The sequence below is a fragment of the Meles meles genome, chromosome 9 (genome assembly GCF_922984935.1).
Source record: "Meles meles chromosome 9, mMelMel3.1 paternal haplotype, whole genome shotgun sequence".
Taxonomy (NCBI): Eukaryota; Metazoa; Chordata; class Mammalia; order Carnivora; family Mustelidae; genus Meles; species Meles meles.
Genome location: NC_060074.1, coordinates 28,577,336 through 28,592,212, shown reverse-complemented (window position 1 = coordinate 28,592,212; position 14,877 = coordinate 28,577,336). Strand labels below are relative to the sequence as shown.

At 57.2% G+C, this 14,877-nt stretch overlaps 1 protein-coding gene across 7 annotated transcripts in view; it reads left to right on the top strand.

Annotated features, from left to right (window-relative positions):
* Nucleotides 1–14,877, top strand: part of TNS1 (tensin 1) — a 225,321-nt gene that overhangs the window by 104,381 nt on the left and 106,063 nt on the right. For 6 of the 7 annotated variants that reach the window (XR_006820300.1, XM_046019222.1, XM_046019223.1 and 3 more), the window contains one exon: nucleotides 9,515–9,556. Coding sequence is in view for 2 of the 7 variants with exons in the window: in XM_046019225.1 (XP_045875181.1) it covers nucleotides 9,515–9,556 (42 nt within the window). In the remaining 5 variants the exon portion in view is untranslated. Of the gene's footprint in view, nucleotides 1–9,365; nucleotides 9,387–9,514; nucleotides 9,557–14,877 lie in introns of those variants that run through there. The other variant, XM_046019226.1, reaches the window with a different exon arrangement.

Below are 14,877 nucleotides of genomic sequence, written 5' to 3'. Positions count from 1 at the left end.
GGTGGTGTCCTGCTTCCCCAGCTTCTGAGATCCCCCACTTGCCTCTCTTCTCTGCACCCGGCCCTGGCTCAGCGCTGGACTCATTTCGGCAGCTGCTGACTATTTTGGACTGGATGTTTGGCCTCCAGCCCCGTGCCTCGCCTGCGTCCTCTCTTCCTGGCTCTGGAGGCATTGGGCTAGTCCAGAGCCGCTTGCCATGGGTGTCAGTTCAGCCCTCCAGGCCTTGCACAAGGCACCCCCTTTGACCCTCTTCCTCCATTTGCCATGTGGGCCTTGGGCCCCACCGACAGGTCTCCTCTCTGTTCTCCTGCGGCCGATGTCTCCCCCGCCCCACCTGCCTCAGAGGCCATGCCCTCCGTGAAAGCCTCGTCGGGCCTCTGAAGGGTCCAGGTGGCACGGGGCTGAGCACGGCTGAGGCTTGTGACCTTGGGCCAAGTGTGTGACCTCTCTGAGCCTTATCTGGGAAATGGGCTCACAGTGCAGTACATGGAATGGAATTAGACCTGAAGGGGGTGTCTCTGGCTGGAGCAAGGGCTTTGAGGCAGAGACATGGGGAATAGGGCCTGAAAGAGGGAGACCCGGCCAGGTCCCACAGGACCGCAAGGACCATATTAGGGCATTTGGACTCCATCCCATGGAGCTGGGAAGGACTTTAGGCGGCAGAATGACAGGACTAGATGTGCAATTTAGAAATAGTTCCCTGGCTACTGAGTGGAGCATAGGTTAGAGGGGTAGGACCTGAGGCAGAGACTGGAGTTACGAGGTTCTTGTAGGTTCTTGTAGTCATCTCAGTGTGGCGGGGCGGGGCAGCAGGAGAGGTATTTGGGCACAGGAATTGTCCTTCCACCTGGGAGGGAGGGGAAGGAGGAGTCAAGGCAGGCGATCAGGTTTCTGGCTTCAGAACCTTGGGTGGCCAGCGGTGGGGGAGTGAGCTGGGGAGGAGTGAGGCGGAGGCATTTGGTGGTTGGTGGGGGGGCGGCAGGGCTGTGAGCCCAGGATGCTGACCAGTGTCAAGCCCAGGGCCCAGCTGTGCCTTCTTACCCCTGCTGGTGCTTTCCTGCGACGTGACCCACCTCACCTGTGGGCCATTGCCCAGGCCCTCTGGGATCCCTGGCTTCCTCTCTTGTGCTCCCAGGGCCTGACAAATAGTAGACGCCCAGTACAGGTTTGCCTGACCTCAATTTCTCTGTTTCTCCTGAACCGGGCGGGGGGGGGGTTCATCAGAAGAAGACTGGCCTGGTTGCAAGCTCATGCCTCCTGGAGTCACTAAAGTCAGGCCTCCCACAGTCACTCCTGTGAGTGTGGGGAAGTTTGGTCCCTGAGCCAGGGTCTTGGCTTGGGTTTAAGGGGAGGCATAGCTTCCCCTTAACAGAGAAAATGCCCTGCCACCAGCTGGGCCCCCAGCCAGGGCCAGCTCCCACCATCCTTTGAGAGGGCTCTGCGGGGGACCAGAGCCTGTGTCCCACTAGGTCCACTGCATCCCCCTTTCCTGGGGGTGCTCCTCTTGGCCGGGCACAGGAGGGGCACCTCCGGCTCCCCACCTTGTGGAGGGTTGGGCCGTGCAGGTTTGGCTGCTGCGTGCGAGTGTGGCTGGAGTTTGGCTGCTGAGAAACGTCTCTCTCTGGAGGTCCCTTTCTTGAACGTATTACCAGACCTAGAGGCTGTCAGTGGGCTGGGTGGCCAGTGCGTGGGGCCTGAGGAGACGGTCCCGAGACGAGAGGGAGGACCAGGGAGAAGGGGCCGCTGCAGGAGCTTGGAGAACAGGTTGACTGCATCAGCGCTTCAAGAGGCCTGTGGCCAGGAGGGTTTACGCAGACGGTGTGGGCAGGAGTCCCGGGGGCATTGCCCAGAGTTGCCTCTGTTTCTTGTTGGAGTTGGAGCCTGTGCTGGGTTTGGGGAAAGGCCTGGCCCCTGGCTCTGGAGGGGACTCTCGGCTGGAACATGCCCTGCCCCCCTCAGCTCGAGGTGTCCCTAGGAACAGGCCCCTTCTTGCCTCCAGGAACTGGATGCGCTTCCTCTCCTGATCCTGAGCAGAACTCTATATAAGGGAAGGAAAGAGCCGGGCAGGCTGGGAGCACGCTCTGGTGAGGACAGGCGGCCCTGAGGGGGGGCATAGGCCTGGGAGGAAAAGGAACCAGGGTGGTAGCCATCTTCTCCTTAGTAGCCCCTGGCCCAGGGCCTGGGCCTTGGAAAGGGAGGCCTGTGTCTTGAGGCCCTGAGCCAGGTTAGGGCTCTGCCTTTCTCAGCCCTAGCCTTGTCCTTGCTCCCCCGACCCTGGCTGAGGCATTCTGTAGCTGCCTGCCAGCTGTGGACACTCAGGGCACACTGGTGTCCCACCGGGCTTCCAAGCCATCCTTCTGTCCACTTAGTGGGCCTGCCCGCCTGCCTGGCCCGGCTCACAGGGCCCCGCTATGGTCTTCCTACTGGGGCCCGGCAGACTCGTCCCATGAAGCCTGAGGTGCCGGGCTGTGCACGGGCCATGGGGTCTTCTGGTTCTTTCCTCAGTGGTGTGGCATGGATTCTAGATCCTCTGGGGATTGTGGTCTCTATTCTTCTTGACGCCTGCGGTGTCCCCTCTGCGACCAGGGCTCAGAGGTGGCAACATCTGGCCACGGGTTTCCCAGGTGGGGCCCGGAGGGTAAGCAGAAGCCCCGTGGGGCGGGTCCACTTGCTCCTCCTCGCAGGGCAGGGAGAAAAGAAGCCGGGGCAGTGCTGCCCTCCCAGGGCAAGGCTGGAGGTCGGGGTCTGTCCAAATGTGTGTTTTGTTAGGGTGGAGATGATGACCTCTGGGTTTTAGGGTGTCCAGCGGCCCCTTATCTGTGGGCTTTGGGCTTCCCCTCTTTTCTCCCCCTCCCCATTATTATTAGTATCGTTGTTACACATCTTCTGCCTGCCTTAAGCTTCACTCTTTACTTCTCTCTGCTCCCTCTCCTCCTCAGGCACCTTCGGTGGCTCCCTAGTACCAGCGTCTGAAAGTCTTAACTTCTCTGCTGGGCCCTCCGAGTTGCCTGTGGTCCGGCCTGGAAAGAGAGTTTGCAGCCAGTCCTCCTTCCCTTTGTCTTCTTAAGTGTGTCCTTTAGTGTCCTTCCTCTTCCCCTCCCCCCCCCCCCCGCCCCATGTCCCACCAAAGGGGACTTGTAGTGGTTTTTTCCTCCCTGCCTTATTCATGTGACCATTTCCACCTGAAATGCCCTTTCCTCATCTTTACCTTTTAAAACCCCATCCACATGCCAGGTGAGCCCTGGGCTCCGGACCAGGCCTTACCACCCTCGGGGCTCTTGGAGTGGTCCCAGGTGAGACACCCAGTAGACAAAAGCAACATGTCCTGGAGGCCTGGCGCAAGTGTCCCCTCCTCTGTGGACCCCACCCGGGACCCCTGAGTGCCCTCTGCTCTCACAGCCCTGGGTGCCCCCGTCTGGCTGTGGACAGAGTGTGGCGCGTGGGGCCAGGTGGCATTGGAATCAGGCAGACCCTGGTGTGTGTCACTTAGTGGCCATGCCATCTTGGATCTCACAGGATTGCCGAGAAGACGGCTTGAGATCCTGTGAGATGAGGGCACTCGTCTCTCCTCCAGAAGGTCCCAGGCAGTGGAAGGGATAACACAGAGTGCCTGGTACACAGTGAGCATCTTTTTCTGCCTTCTTCTGCATCTGCCATTCCTTCTACTATGAGCTGTTTGACTTTGGGCTGTTACTTGACTTCTCTGAACCCATGTACCACAAAGACCTGTCATGAAGATAAATAAAATGTACGTAAAGCACCCAGGTCAGTGACGCACATAGGTGCTCTGCAAACCCTACTTTCCTTCCCTCCTGTGTACCTTTGTGTGTCGGCTGAGATGGGGGCCTGGAGTCGTGGGGGCAAGGGCGTGGAGGCGGTGTCCACGGGAACAGCCTGCATGTCCATTGAGGACAGGTGTGTAAATACAGTGTGCGGGGCTAGCCCAATGGACTAGTATGCAGCCCTGAAAAGGAGGGCAGCTCTGACGCCTGCAGTGACCTGAATGAATCGTGAGGACGGGACGCCAGGTGTGACAATTGCTGGGGCTGCTCTAACAACACATTGGACAGTAGGTGGCTCGCACAGTGAACTCCTCCTCAGCCAGTTTTGGAGGCGGGAGCTCTGAGGTCCAGGTGTGGGCACTTTTGATTCCCTCTGAGGCCCATCCTTGTATCCACTCGTGGTCCTCACCTTTTGCACGTCCCCCTGGTGACTCTCTGTGGGTCCTAATCTCTTCCGATAAGGACACCGGGTCAGGTTGGATTAGGTCCCGCTGATGGCCTCGTTGTCGCTTCATCACCTCTTTTGCTCAGTACAGTCACGTTCCGAGGTCCTGAGAATTAGGACTGCAACGTGTGAATTTGGGGCGATGGAACTCAGCCCAGGACATGAAGTGAGATCTGCCAGATTCAAGCTGCTGTGTGATTCCTCTTATGTGAGGCGCCTAGAACACATAAATTCAGAGACACAGGAGCTTAGAGATCCCCAGGGGCTGGGAGGGAAGGGGGATGGGGCTCTTGTTTAAAGGACGTGGGATTTCTTGTTTGGGACGGTGACGAGGTTCTGGAAGTGGGGAGGAGTGATACTTGTACAGCAGCGTGAATATGCACTTACCTGCCGTTGAAACATTCTCTTAGAAATAGGTAAAATGGTAAATTTTATGTTGTGTGCATCTTACTACAATAAGAATAGAGAGGACTAGCTAGAGGTAGGAAAAAAAAAGAACCTTCTGCTCAGGATGGTATGAAGCTAGAGTCAGAGGCTTGGGTGGTTCTCAGTTTTGGCTGGGGCAAGGCGGTCCTGTCCAGCCCCAAGGCCAGGCGGACGTGGGGAGCATCTCAGGAGGGCTGGGCAAGTTTAGGAGCCTGGGGTTTTATGTAACCAGGGCCAACAGCTTGAGGCCCCCAGGATGGAGTGTCACCCAGTTGAGGACCAGGTCCTGCTGCTTGCACGCTGGTGAGGTGATGGGAGGGTCGTGCCAGGTGCATGCCTGGGTTTTCTCTTGCTCTGCCAAGAACAGTGCCTGGAGCCCCCAGACCAAGATTTCACCTGCAGCTTTCCCAGCTGATTGACCTGGGACAAGTGGCACGATCTCGTCGAGCCTCTATTTTTCTCATCTGTAGAATGGGAACAATATTCCTGACTCTGCAGGATTGGAAGGGTGCAGAGGGACAAGCATGTGGCAGGACTGGCCCCAGCACCTGGCGCATAGGACGTGCTCAGTGATGGTGGCGACTTTGGCCACTGGTGGTTGCAGGTGTCTTCCTTCCTGGGGCCTGAGTGTCCTACATCCTTCTGTAAGTGCTTTGTGTGCAGCTACTATGTGTTGGGTCCAGTGCGATGAACGAGATGTATTCCCTGCCCTCGGGACACTTGTTCTCTCACAGGGGAACCAGGTTACAGACAAGGAAACTGACACCTGTTTGATTGCAAATTGCAATTAGGTTTGTGAAGATAGAGATAAGAGGGCTGGAGAAACAGTGTCTGTGCGAGGGTGTGTGCCTGCGTGTGATTTAAGGGAATTAGGGAGGACCTCTTGGTAGTGACGGCATTGAATCCAAAGCCAGAAGTCTGGGAAGGACACAGCTAATGCAGACCGCTGGGCTGAGAGTGTTCCAGGGGAGGCAACAGAGTATGCAGAGGTCCTGAGGAGGCCCAGAGCTAGGTGTGCTCGAAGGACTGAGAAGAGTCACTCCGATGTGTGGCTTTAGGTCCTGGGCAAGGAGGATGGACACAGAGTGCTGGTGGAGAGGAAGGCAGAGCCCAGATCACACAGGGAGCCCTGATCTGGAGGGCTGCCGTCTGGTGCATTTGACCCCCGGGGAGTCCCCAAGGGTGTGTCCTGTTGTTGGCATCGCGTCCAGGGACCTTCGAAATTCCGAAGGTATTAGTGGGTAGGGGACTGAAGAATGCCAGGCGTTGGCCCTGGTCTGGGCTTGGCAAGTCATGCCCTGCAATGCCCCCAGCTCTCTACCTTGCAGGCTCCAAGCCAGACTGCATCTCTGGGGTGGCCTTGGACGAATCGTTACCTTTTCTGTGCCTTACTTTCTTCATCTGTGAAGTGGGGAGAAGGAGTCTCTACCCCAAACATTTTGAGAGCTTGGCCAGGAGCGGACAGAAAGCCACGTTCCAGGGGCTGTTGCTGTTGTTGGACACAGCTGTCCGGACATTAGTGTGTACGGAAGCACCACGTGCCCCAGAGCGCAGGAGCGCATCTCTGCCTGGATCCCCCTTGCTGGGTTTACAGCCCGTCTTCCCTATCGCTAGCTTCTTGACCTGCCCACGCCTCAGCCTCCTGGCCTGTAAAATGCGATGTTGAAGGTTGTTGTAGGAGCAAAATGAGGGAGTTCATGCAGACGGGCCTCTAGTAAGTGTGATGTGCATATTTGCGGCTGTTGCTAGTTTTATTGGTACATTTTTCTGAGTGGACAGACTGAGCATCAGGCCCGCTCAGCCTCTGGTGTGTAGCCGGGTTTTTGGAGTTATACTGGGGGAGGAGGCTTACCTAAAGATGACCTCCTGGGCCAAAACCCCGGAATTCCTGCCAGTGGTCGAGAACCCTACGGGGCACAGGGCGTGGTCACGGCTGACACCAGGAGTGTGGGGCCGGAGGGCACAGGCCACAGAGTGGCAGGGGGCCCTGGCTCTCCCTGGCACATTCCAGGCTCCTGAGAGGGTGGCCAGGGGCCAGGGTGCCGGAGGGAAGGAGAGAGCCTTTTAAGGAAACATTTCTCTGCTTACAAAAAAAAAAAAAAAAAGAGGGAGAGAGAGAGAGAGAGAGAGAGAGAGACAAGAAACACTGAAACACACAACAAAGTTAGTGGGCTGGCTGGCCGGCTGGCCTGGAATGCACAGCTGTGGGTGGCGGGTGGAGGAGATGCTGGGGGGCAGCAGACCACGAGGGGCACCGGACGTCAGGCCCTCCAGCTGGGGGTCCACCGCTCTGCTGAAGAGCTCAGTCCTTAGGGGTGGTGCTGCCTCAGGGGAAACAGGAAAGGGACCTGGGGTTGGGACACCTGGACCCTCCTCCTTTCCACTACTGCCTTAAGGTGGTTCTGGGAGAGAGGCCCTCCCCTGTTTCAGAGGACACTGTCCGTTCCGCCCCCACTTTAAATGGATCTGTAACCTCCCCCTGACTCCCTAAGTCCCCAGACCCCGAAGGGAGACTAGAAACCCCTCGTGTAACGGCGTGGGAGACAGTGGCTATGGACGGGACTTGCCCAGGTCTGGAGGCTGAGGCTGGAGCCCGCAGCGTCCCTCCTCCTGCAGGCTCCCAGCCCCGCCCGAGCCCGAGCCCCAGCTTCGAAGGAAGGAGCAGAGCAGAGCGCTCTGCACCGGCTCCCACCCAGGGCCCGAGGGACCCCTACGTGATAGAGTGGTGGGAGAGGAGACACTGGGAAACTGGCCCCTTGAGGTTGAAAGCTACAACCTGTGAATGGGGTTGGGGCAGGAGGGCACGGGAAGAGGCCACTGTTGGATGCAGAACTCCTGCCCCACAGGTGTCTGGGGGGAGCAGTTGTGTCCCCCATGGCCGAGACCTTGTCTGGCCTGCCAGCCACAGCCACAGCCACCTCTGGGACCTTCCCTTCCTTCCCAGTCTGTTCTCCTGGGATCTTCCACGCCGCCCTGGACTTGTCTCCCCCAGAAACTGCTAAAACACTCATTGATGGCTCCATGCTTCTGTGTATCAAGAACCCTGAACTTGGGAGAGCACTTGGCCCCCTGTTTCCTCGTTCCCTTGAACACAGGGAAAGAGTTTTCCTTCATGTTTCGTTTTGGGACTCAGAATAAATCTTCACCATTTATCAGCTCTCTGACCTTGGGCAAGTTGTGTAACCTCCCTGTGCCCCCCTGCACCTTAGCCAAAGATGCCTTATTGGATGTTTGAAAAGATCAAATGAGTTAATATGGGCCAGGCATTTGTGATAATGCCTGTCGCTCCCACAGTCTGTATCTAATGAGCGTTCGCTATTGTTCCTTTCCTTTGGCTCCACATGTGAGTCTCTCAGTCTCGGGGTAACGGTGAGCACAGGGCGATAGACACAGAGACTCAGCTCAGGCTTCTTTGCTGGAGGATGAGTTGGGCAGGAAGCCTGTAGCTGGACCGGGTCGAGAACCCAGCGATGCTGAACTCCCAGCTTCTCCACCTCTTCCAGAGCTCGGGCACACTGTCACGTGAGCCTTGCCCCTTCTGGGCTGGTGTGTCAAGCCTGGGGATCCCCCGGGCTAGATGGAGGACGGAGCTGGGTCAGGCGGAGGGGGCCCCGGCTGAGGGTGGCTTCTTGTGGGGAGCCAGCTCTAGCCGGAGCCTGGAGGCTGTCACCATCGCCGCTCTGCTGGGCTGGTGGCTGGAGCTGGGGTTGCCCACTGTTTGAAGAGGCAGCAGCCCCATCTTTGGCGATCAGGGGCTTGTGCCCAGATCCACTTTTGCCTGAGGGAGAGCCTCCCCCCAGTCTCCTCTGTGGGCCCCTTGGGTTAGGAATTGGAGCCAAGATTAAGGTATGAGCTCCAAGAAAAACGTGTCCCAGCTAGAAAAAAAGAGCACACTGAGTCTCTGATAAAGGGCCCTGCTAATTGTCAGGGTAGTGGTTTGGCTGCCTGGCCTGGATGGGGTTGTTATCTCAGGGGAGGGGGCAATGCAGCCCTCCCTCTCCCCTCCCTCTGTCTGGAGGCCCACGTGCCGGTCCCCGCCCTCCATCCGAGAGGAAGATGAGGATGGCGTTATGAATAAAAGCTCGCTCATAAAGGGTGCTCTCACCCCTCAAGGCTTTCTTCGGAAGAACTGGCAGGGCCTTTCACCAACCTGCTTCCCTCATGCTGTGGGGAACCCAGACTCTGTCTGCAGCTTTGGGTGAGATGCCTTGGCATTGGAGAGAACCTCCTTTCTTAGAGCTCTTAAACATGTTTTTAAAAAATGTAAAACAAACCTTAGCATATTGTAGAGCATTTAGAACATAGAGCAAAGAAAAAAAACCCTTCTTAGGACCTTAACCCACTGCTACTAAAAATCCCGTTGCACTGACCTCCAGTGTTCTGCCTATTTTTCTACAGAATTTAAAAATTGTGTGATATATGGGGTGTCTGGATGGTTCTGTCATTTTAAGCTTCCGACTCTTGGTTTCAGCACAGGTCATGAGCTCAAGGTCATGAGCTCGAGTCCCACATCGGGCTCTGCACTTAGCGTGGAGTCTCCTGCCCCTCCCTACCATGAGTGTGCACACGCACCCTCGCTCTCGCTGAAATAAATAAATAAATAAAATCTTTAAAAAAATGATGATGTACATTTCATTTTTGCTTTCTGCCGCTCCCTCTCTCCCCAGCGTGATTGTCTGAGGCATCCACCACGTGGCTGCAGCATCTTCTAGTGACCTCTCAAGCCGGAGATGGTCAGTGTGTTGAGCTGAGGGAAGGGGTGTCTGGCATGGAGGTGGGGCTGTGGAATGGCCTCAGGAAGCCCTGGTTTTCTGTGCGGATGAAAGATGCTAACCTTGCCCTTTCTCTCTTCCTCCCACAGGTGGCTGCCCCCTGCATCCCTCCATCCAGCCATGAACTGGTGGTGAGTGACAGTCCCTTCCCTACCCTGCTGGGCTCTCTCCCCTCTTTCTTCAGCTCCTTTGTTACAGCTGCTTTTAGGCCTAAGCATGCTGCTGGCCCCAGAGGGTTCTGGGCCATTAGGTGAGGAGGAGGAGGGGGACACTTCCCGAGACCGAAGCTGGACTGGGAGGAAATGAGTCATGAGGTCCCTTCTGACGAGATGCAGGCCCTCCTAGTTCAATTTGAGACCAAAGTCCTTGGAAAAACCCATAAAAGGGCATCTCGCATGCCTCTGGGGCCAGCCAGGTGCCTGTTGTTCTGGGGCTTCTGGGACCGGGGGACGGCACCTTCTTCTACCTGCTGGGTCTTGGGTCAGGTGCCCTTCAGCTGGAGGGGGGTTAGTGGATGGCCTGACCCACAGAGTTCCCCAGCCTGGGCAGTGGCTCGCATTCAGGTGGCCTGATCCACCTCTAAGCTCCTTGGCTGACTCTGCTTTTCTGCTCTGTCCCCGTATCTCCCAGCCCAGCCTCCCCTGTCAGTCTTCCAGAAGAGCATGGATAGGGGCAGGTCTCCTGTGAGTTGTGGGCTGTGGGGAGAGGGGCCCGTTCCAGACGGATCCCAGCTGGGCTGATCTGGAACACGGGGAGCTTCTCCTCCCTGCGCTCTCAGGCTCCCCACCCGGGTGCTGGAGGTGGGCAGAGCCCTGAAGGCTGGAGGGGAGGGGTCTACATGCCTCCAGGTGCACGTATGTGTGTTTGCGTGTGTGTGTGGGGGGCACACAGGACAGAGGGCCCCTGTGGACACAATCCTGTTAGTTGATACAGAGTAGCCTCTGGTGACACCGGTGTGGGTGGGAGTTGGGGAGGGGGCCAGGGTGTCCTCCTGGCACTTCCAGGCGTCTGTGCATCCACTTAGCCTGGATACTGTCAGGCCACCTGGTCTCTCCTTTCCCTCGGACACCCACTTACTCAGTGACAGTGGTCAAGCGCATCCTCTTTCTGGACTCCAGCTTCCCTTCCTGTCAAGGGGCGTGCTTGCTCCTGATGCTCCCAAGGCCTTCTTGGTGCTGGAAGTGTCCCCTCCATGGAGGGTCATGGATGGGATGAAATAAGGTTTATAGAGGGACTCTACACTCAGGACTCAGACGCTCAGACGCTTCGGGCCCATAGCCGCGTCCATGTCTTCTGCAGCCCTGGCCGCCTCGGGCCCTTGGCTGGGTGCCTGTCCTCTGCAGCCCTGGCCGGGCCCCGCCAAGCTATTTCTCTTCCTCGTGGAGGCCCCGCCTCCCTGGTCTCATGGGGCTCAGACCCTTCTGGGCCTCAGCTCTGCCCAGCCATGCCTCTCCAGATGTGGAGTGTTCTTCGCACAGAGCCGGGTCACAGGTTGTCTGACAACAGCAGGGGGTGGAGGGGGTGGGGGGAGGCCAGTGCAAGGCCTGGTTTGCAACCACCAGCCAGAAGTCGCTCTGGGGTTGCAGGGGGTCACCACGGCGGGTGGACAGGGAGGGGGTGGGGGAAGCAGGGAGCATAAGTCTCATCATTTCAACTCAACTGCCACCTCGCCCCTGAGAACAGCATGTCCTTGGCTGGTCCAGGGTAGCTGGGGGGTCTGGGGCTTAGGGATCTGCAGGCAGAAGCCAGATTCCTGGCCACTCAGAGTCTGGGGAGCTTGTTTATGTGAGGAAGGGTCAGGGGTTGGAACAAAAGGGAAGAGGTTGGCATTCGGGCCAGAAGGATTGCAGTTAGATACCAGAAAGATCTTCCTGTCCCTGTGTTGTGTCCCAGCTGTGCGGAGGGGGGCGCTGACCCTCCAGGAGGTTGGGTTGGCCACCTGGTGATGGAGTGGTTGACATACCAGATTGTGCTCCCTGAGGCTCTCCATTTAGTCCAACCCCCCCCTGCCCCGGTGTGGTCAGGAGTGAGGGGATCTCCCTGAGGCTCTCCATTTAATCCCCCCCCACCTGCCCCGGTGTGGTCAGGAGTGAGGGGATCTCCCTGAGGCTCTCCATTTAATCCAACCCCCCCCACCTGCCCCGGTGTGGTCAGGAGTGAGGGGATCTCCCTGAGGCTCTCCATTTAATCCCCCCCCACCTGCCCCGGTGTGGTCAGGAGTGAGGGGATCTCCCTGAGGCTCTCCATTTAATCCAACCCCCCCCACCTGCCCCGGTGTGGTCAGGAGTGAGGGGATCTCCCTGAGGCTCTCCATTTAATCCCCCCCCATCTGCCCCGGTGTGGTCAGGAGTGAGGGGATCTCCCTGAGGCTCTCCATTTAATCCAACCCCCCCCACCTGCCCCGGTGTGGTCAGGAGTGAGGGGATCTCCCTGAGGCTCTCCATTTAATCCCCCCCCACCTGCCCCGGTGTGGTCAGGAGTGAGGGGATTAGACTCCTTCCCTTTGGATCCTGGCTTCTCAGTCTCCACTCTGTGACCTTGGACACAATGCTTAACCTCTCTGGACCTCAGTTTCCCCTCTACAGATTGGGAGTTGGTAATAGCTGCTGCCCTGTAAGATTGTTATGGAGAATAAAAGGAGCAAATGAGTGGATTTTTTTTAAAGGATAATATTTATTTGAGAGAGAGGGTGTGCACATGAGAGCACACAAGTAGGGAGGAGGCTGCTCTGAAGAGGGAGAAAAAGGCCCCCCGCCGGGCAGGGAGCTTAACACGGGCTCAATCCCAGGACTCGGGATCATGACCTGAGCCAAAGGCAGACGCTCACCCTACTGAGCCGCCCAGGAGCCCCGTGAGTGTATTTAATTAATCTGTATTCAGGGCCCTCCAGGGGCTGCCCACCTGATTTGGGGTAAAAGTCCAGTGTCTTGCATTGGCATGTACAACCCTGCAGGACGGCTTTCCTCTCTGACATCTCCTTCCAGAAACTCTCTCCTTCACTCACTCTGCGTTAGATACCTGGTTTTCTTGCTCCTGAACACAGCAGGCATGATCCTGCTCCCGGACTGTTGTCCCTCCTGTGCCTTCTGGCCAGGAGGTTCTACCCCCGGGTCCCCCGCGAGGCTCTTTCCCTCCCTCAGGTGTTCACACACGTGGGAGACTTCCCTTCCCCCAGCAACTCCGTCTCCCGTCCCTCCTTCCCTCATCCGTCCACGGTCTCATCACTGGGGTCATGGTGCATCTCACTTACAGGGCTCCCCTCCTCCCAGCACGGCAGCCTATGTGGACAAGGGATTTGTACCTGTCGTGTTCGCTGCTGTATCCCCACCACCCGCCACATAGTAGGTGTTCACCGACTCAGTGCGCATTCACCGAGTGGCTGGAAGAAAGGCGTTCAGCCGGACGCCCTGTGTGGGTTAGGGGCTCAGCCAGTAGGGCTGCTGTTCCCTGGCTTGCCCGCGGGTGGGGGTCTGTCTGTTCCTGGGGGAGGGTGCTGGGCTCCAGAAGGACGCTCTGCTGTCGTCCCCAGGGAGTGGGAAAGTGGCCCAGGGGAAACCGGGAGAAAGTTTGGCTTCCCCCAGAGAGCACTCAGCACCTGTTTCCTCAAGGCAGGCTAGGCAAGTGCTTTGAGCAGGTTCACAAGAGGGAGGAAAGGGCGGGTTGTATTTTTCCTTCCTTTTCCATTTGCTGCCTCCCCTTCAGCCCTGGCAGAGCTGGTCTCTGGTCTCCCTGCCCCCCTTCCCTCGTGCCTCGCAGCGTGTGCTGTCTGCTGTGGACTCTCCAGGTCTCAGAGAGGGCACAGCTCTCCCTCTGGCCATCTCACCTGCCTCGCTTCGATCTTACCCCCCTGGGATTGGGAGCCCGTGTCCCGGGCGCAGGATTTCTGCCTGCTGTGGGCCTGCTGGATACATTCTGCAGCCTGTGCCAGGCTAGCCAGGGCAAAGTGGCTTAATCTTCAACCCGTGTTTTCATCTTACTCAACAGATGTTGCCCAAGGCCTTGGGTAGAGGGTCCTAGGGTCACCTCCCTCCTGTGGGGTCCCCCAGTGGGGGCAGGATGGAGAGGGGAGAGGGCTTGTTTGCCATGGACACTCCTGATCCTTGGAAATTGCTGAAGCAGCTTTTCTCCACTTCTGAAAAATAAAGAGTCAAAAGGAATTTCCCGAGGGTGATAGCCAAGTGGAGTGGCCGCCAAGGTCGGCCGGATGGTGGGCCCTCCTGCACATGGAGCCTGGCACCCAGGAGACGTGCGCTGGGGACAGACGGGGGTGCAATGCCTCTCCTCACCCAAGCAGCCCCTTGGCAGGTGCTCAGAGTGAACTGAAGGTTGGGTGGGGAGTCTGTTGGGACAGGAGGGAAGAGATGAATGGAACAGTGGGAACGCCAGGCCGGATTCACCCATAATAGCCATCAGAGCAATGGTGAGTTGGTCACCCTGTATGGATCTTTCTGCCGGACATTGTTCTGAAAGCTTTGCAAAAATAAACTCATTTGTTCTTCATGACACCACAGCAAGAGAGATGCTGTGGGATTATCCCAGTGTTACAGATGAGGAACCGAGGGTGCCACAGAGCTATTTGAAGGGGGTGTGGGATTTGGACTCAGTAATCCAGCACTGCCGTCCCCCCGCTTGACCATCAATCATGGCAGACGTCGTTCACTTGCATGACACCTGTGGTTCTCAAAGCCCTTCCCGGGACATCAGGCCATGGGGACCCCACAGTGGATTCTGTGGAGTCAGGGCGTGTTTTCAGAGCCACCTGGGTAGGCCGAGGAACAATGTGGGGCTCAGAAAGCGAGGTGACCTGTTCATGGTCCCACGGGAGTTTGGGGGGGTGTGTAGTGGGGTGCTGGGTCAGGAAGAGGCTTTTAGATTCCTGGTTCTGCTTTCTCCCCAGAACTTCCTAGACGCTTGCTGCTGATGTAAATACTGACGACAGCCAGGTGGACTTTTCTGGGATTTCTTTTCCTTTCCTTTCCTTTCTCCTTCCCTCTCTCCCTCCATTTATTTATTTATTTATTTTTTAAAAAAAGATTTTATTTATTTATTTGACAGAGAGAGATCACAAGTAGGCAGAGAGGCAGGCAGAGAGAGAGGAGGAAGCAGGCTCCCTGTGGAGCAGAGAGCCCGATGCGAGGCTCGATCCCAAGACCCTGAGATCATGACCTGAGCCGAAGGCAGCGGCTTAATCCACTGAGCCACCCAGGGGCCCCTCCCTCCATTTATTTAAAGTAGAGTTGACCACAATGTCGTATTAGTTTCACCGATTGGGATTTTGTAACAGCGCCAACCACAAGTTCACCTAGCTAGCCCAGGGTCTGGGATTTAGAGGAACGTCTGTCTCTTCGTCTTTCTCTCCGTCTATCCTGCCCACAGACATTTCCTGATCAGCTGCCTTGTGCCCACTGCTGTTTCAATGCTGGGGCTGCAAAGTTCCTTTCTGCCACAGTGT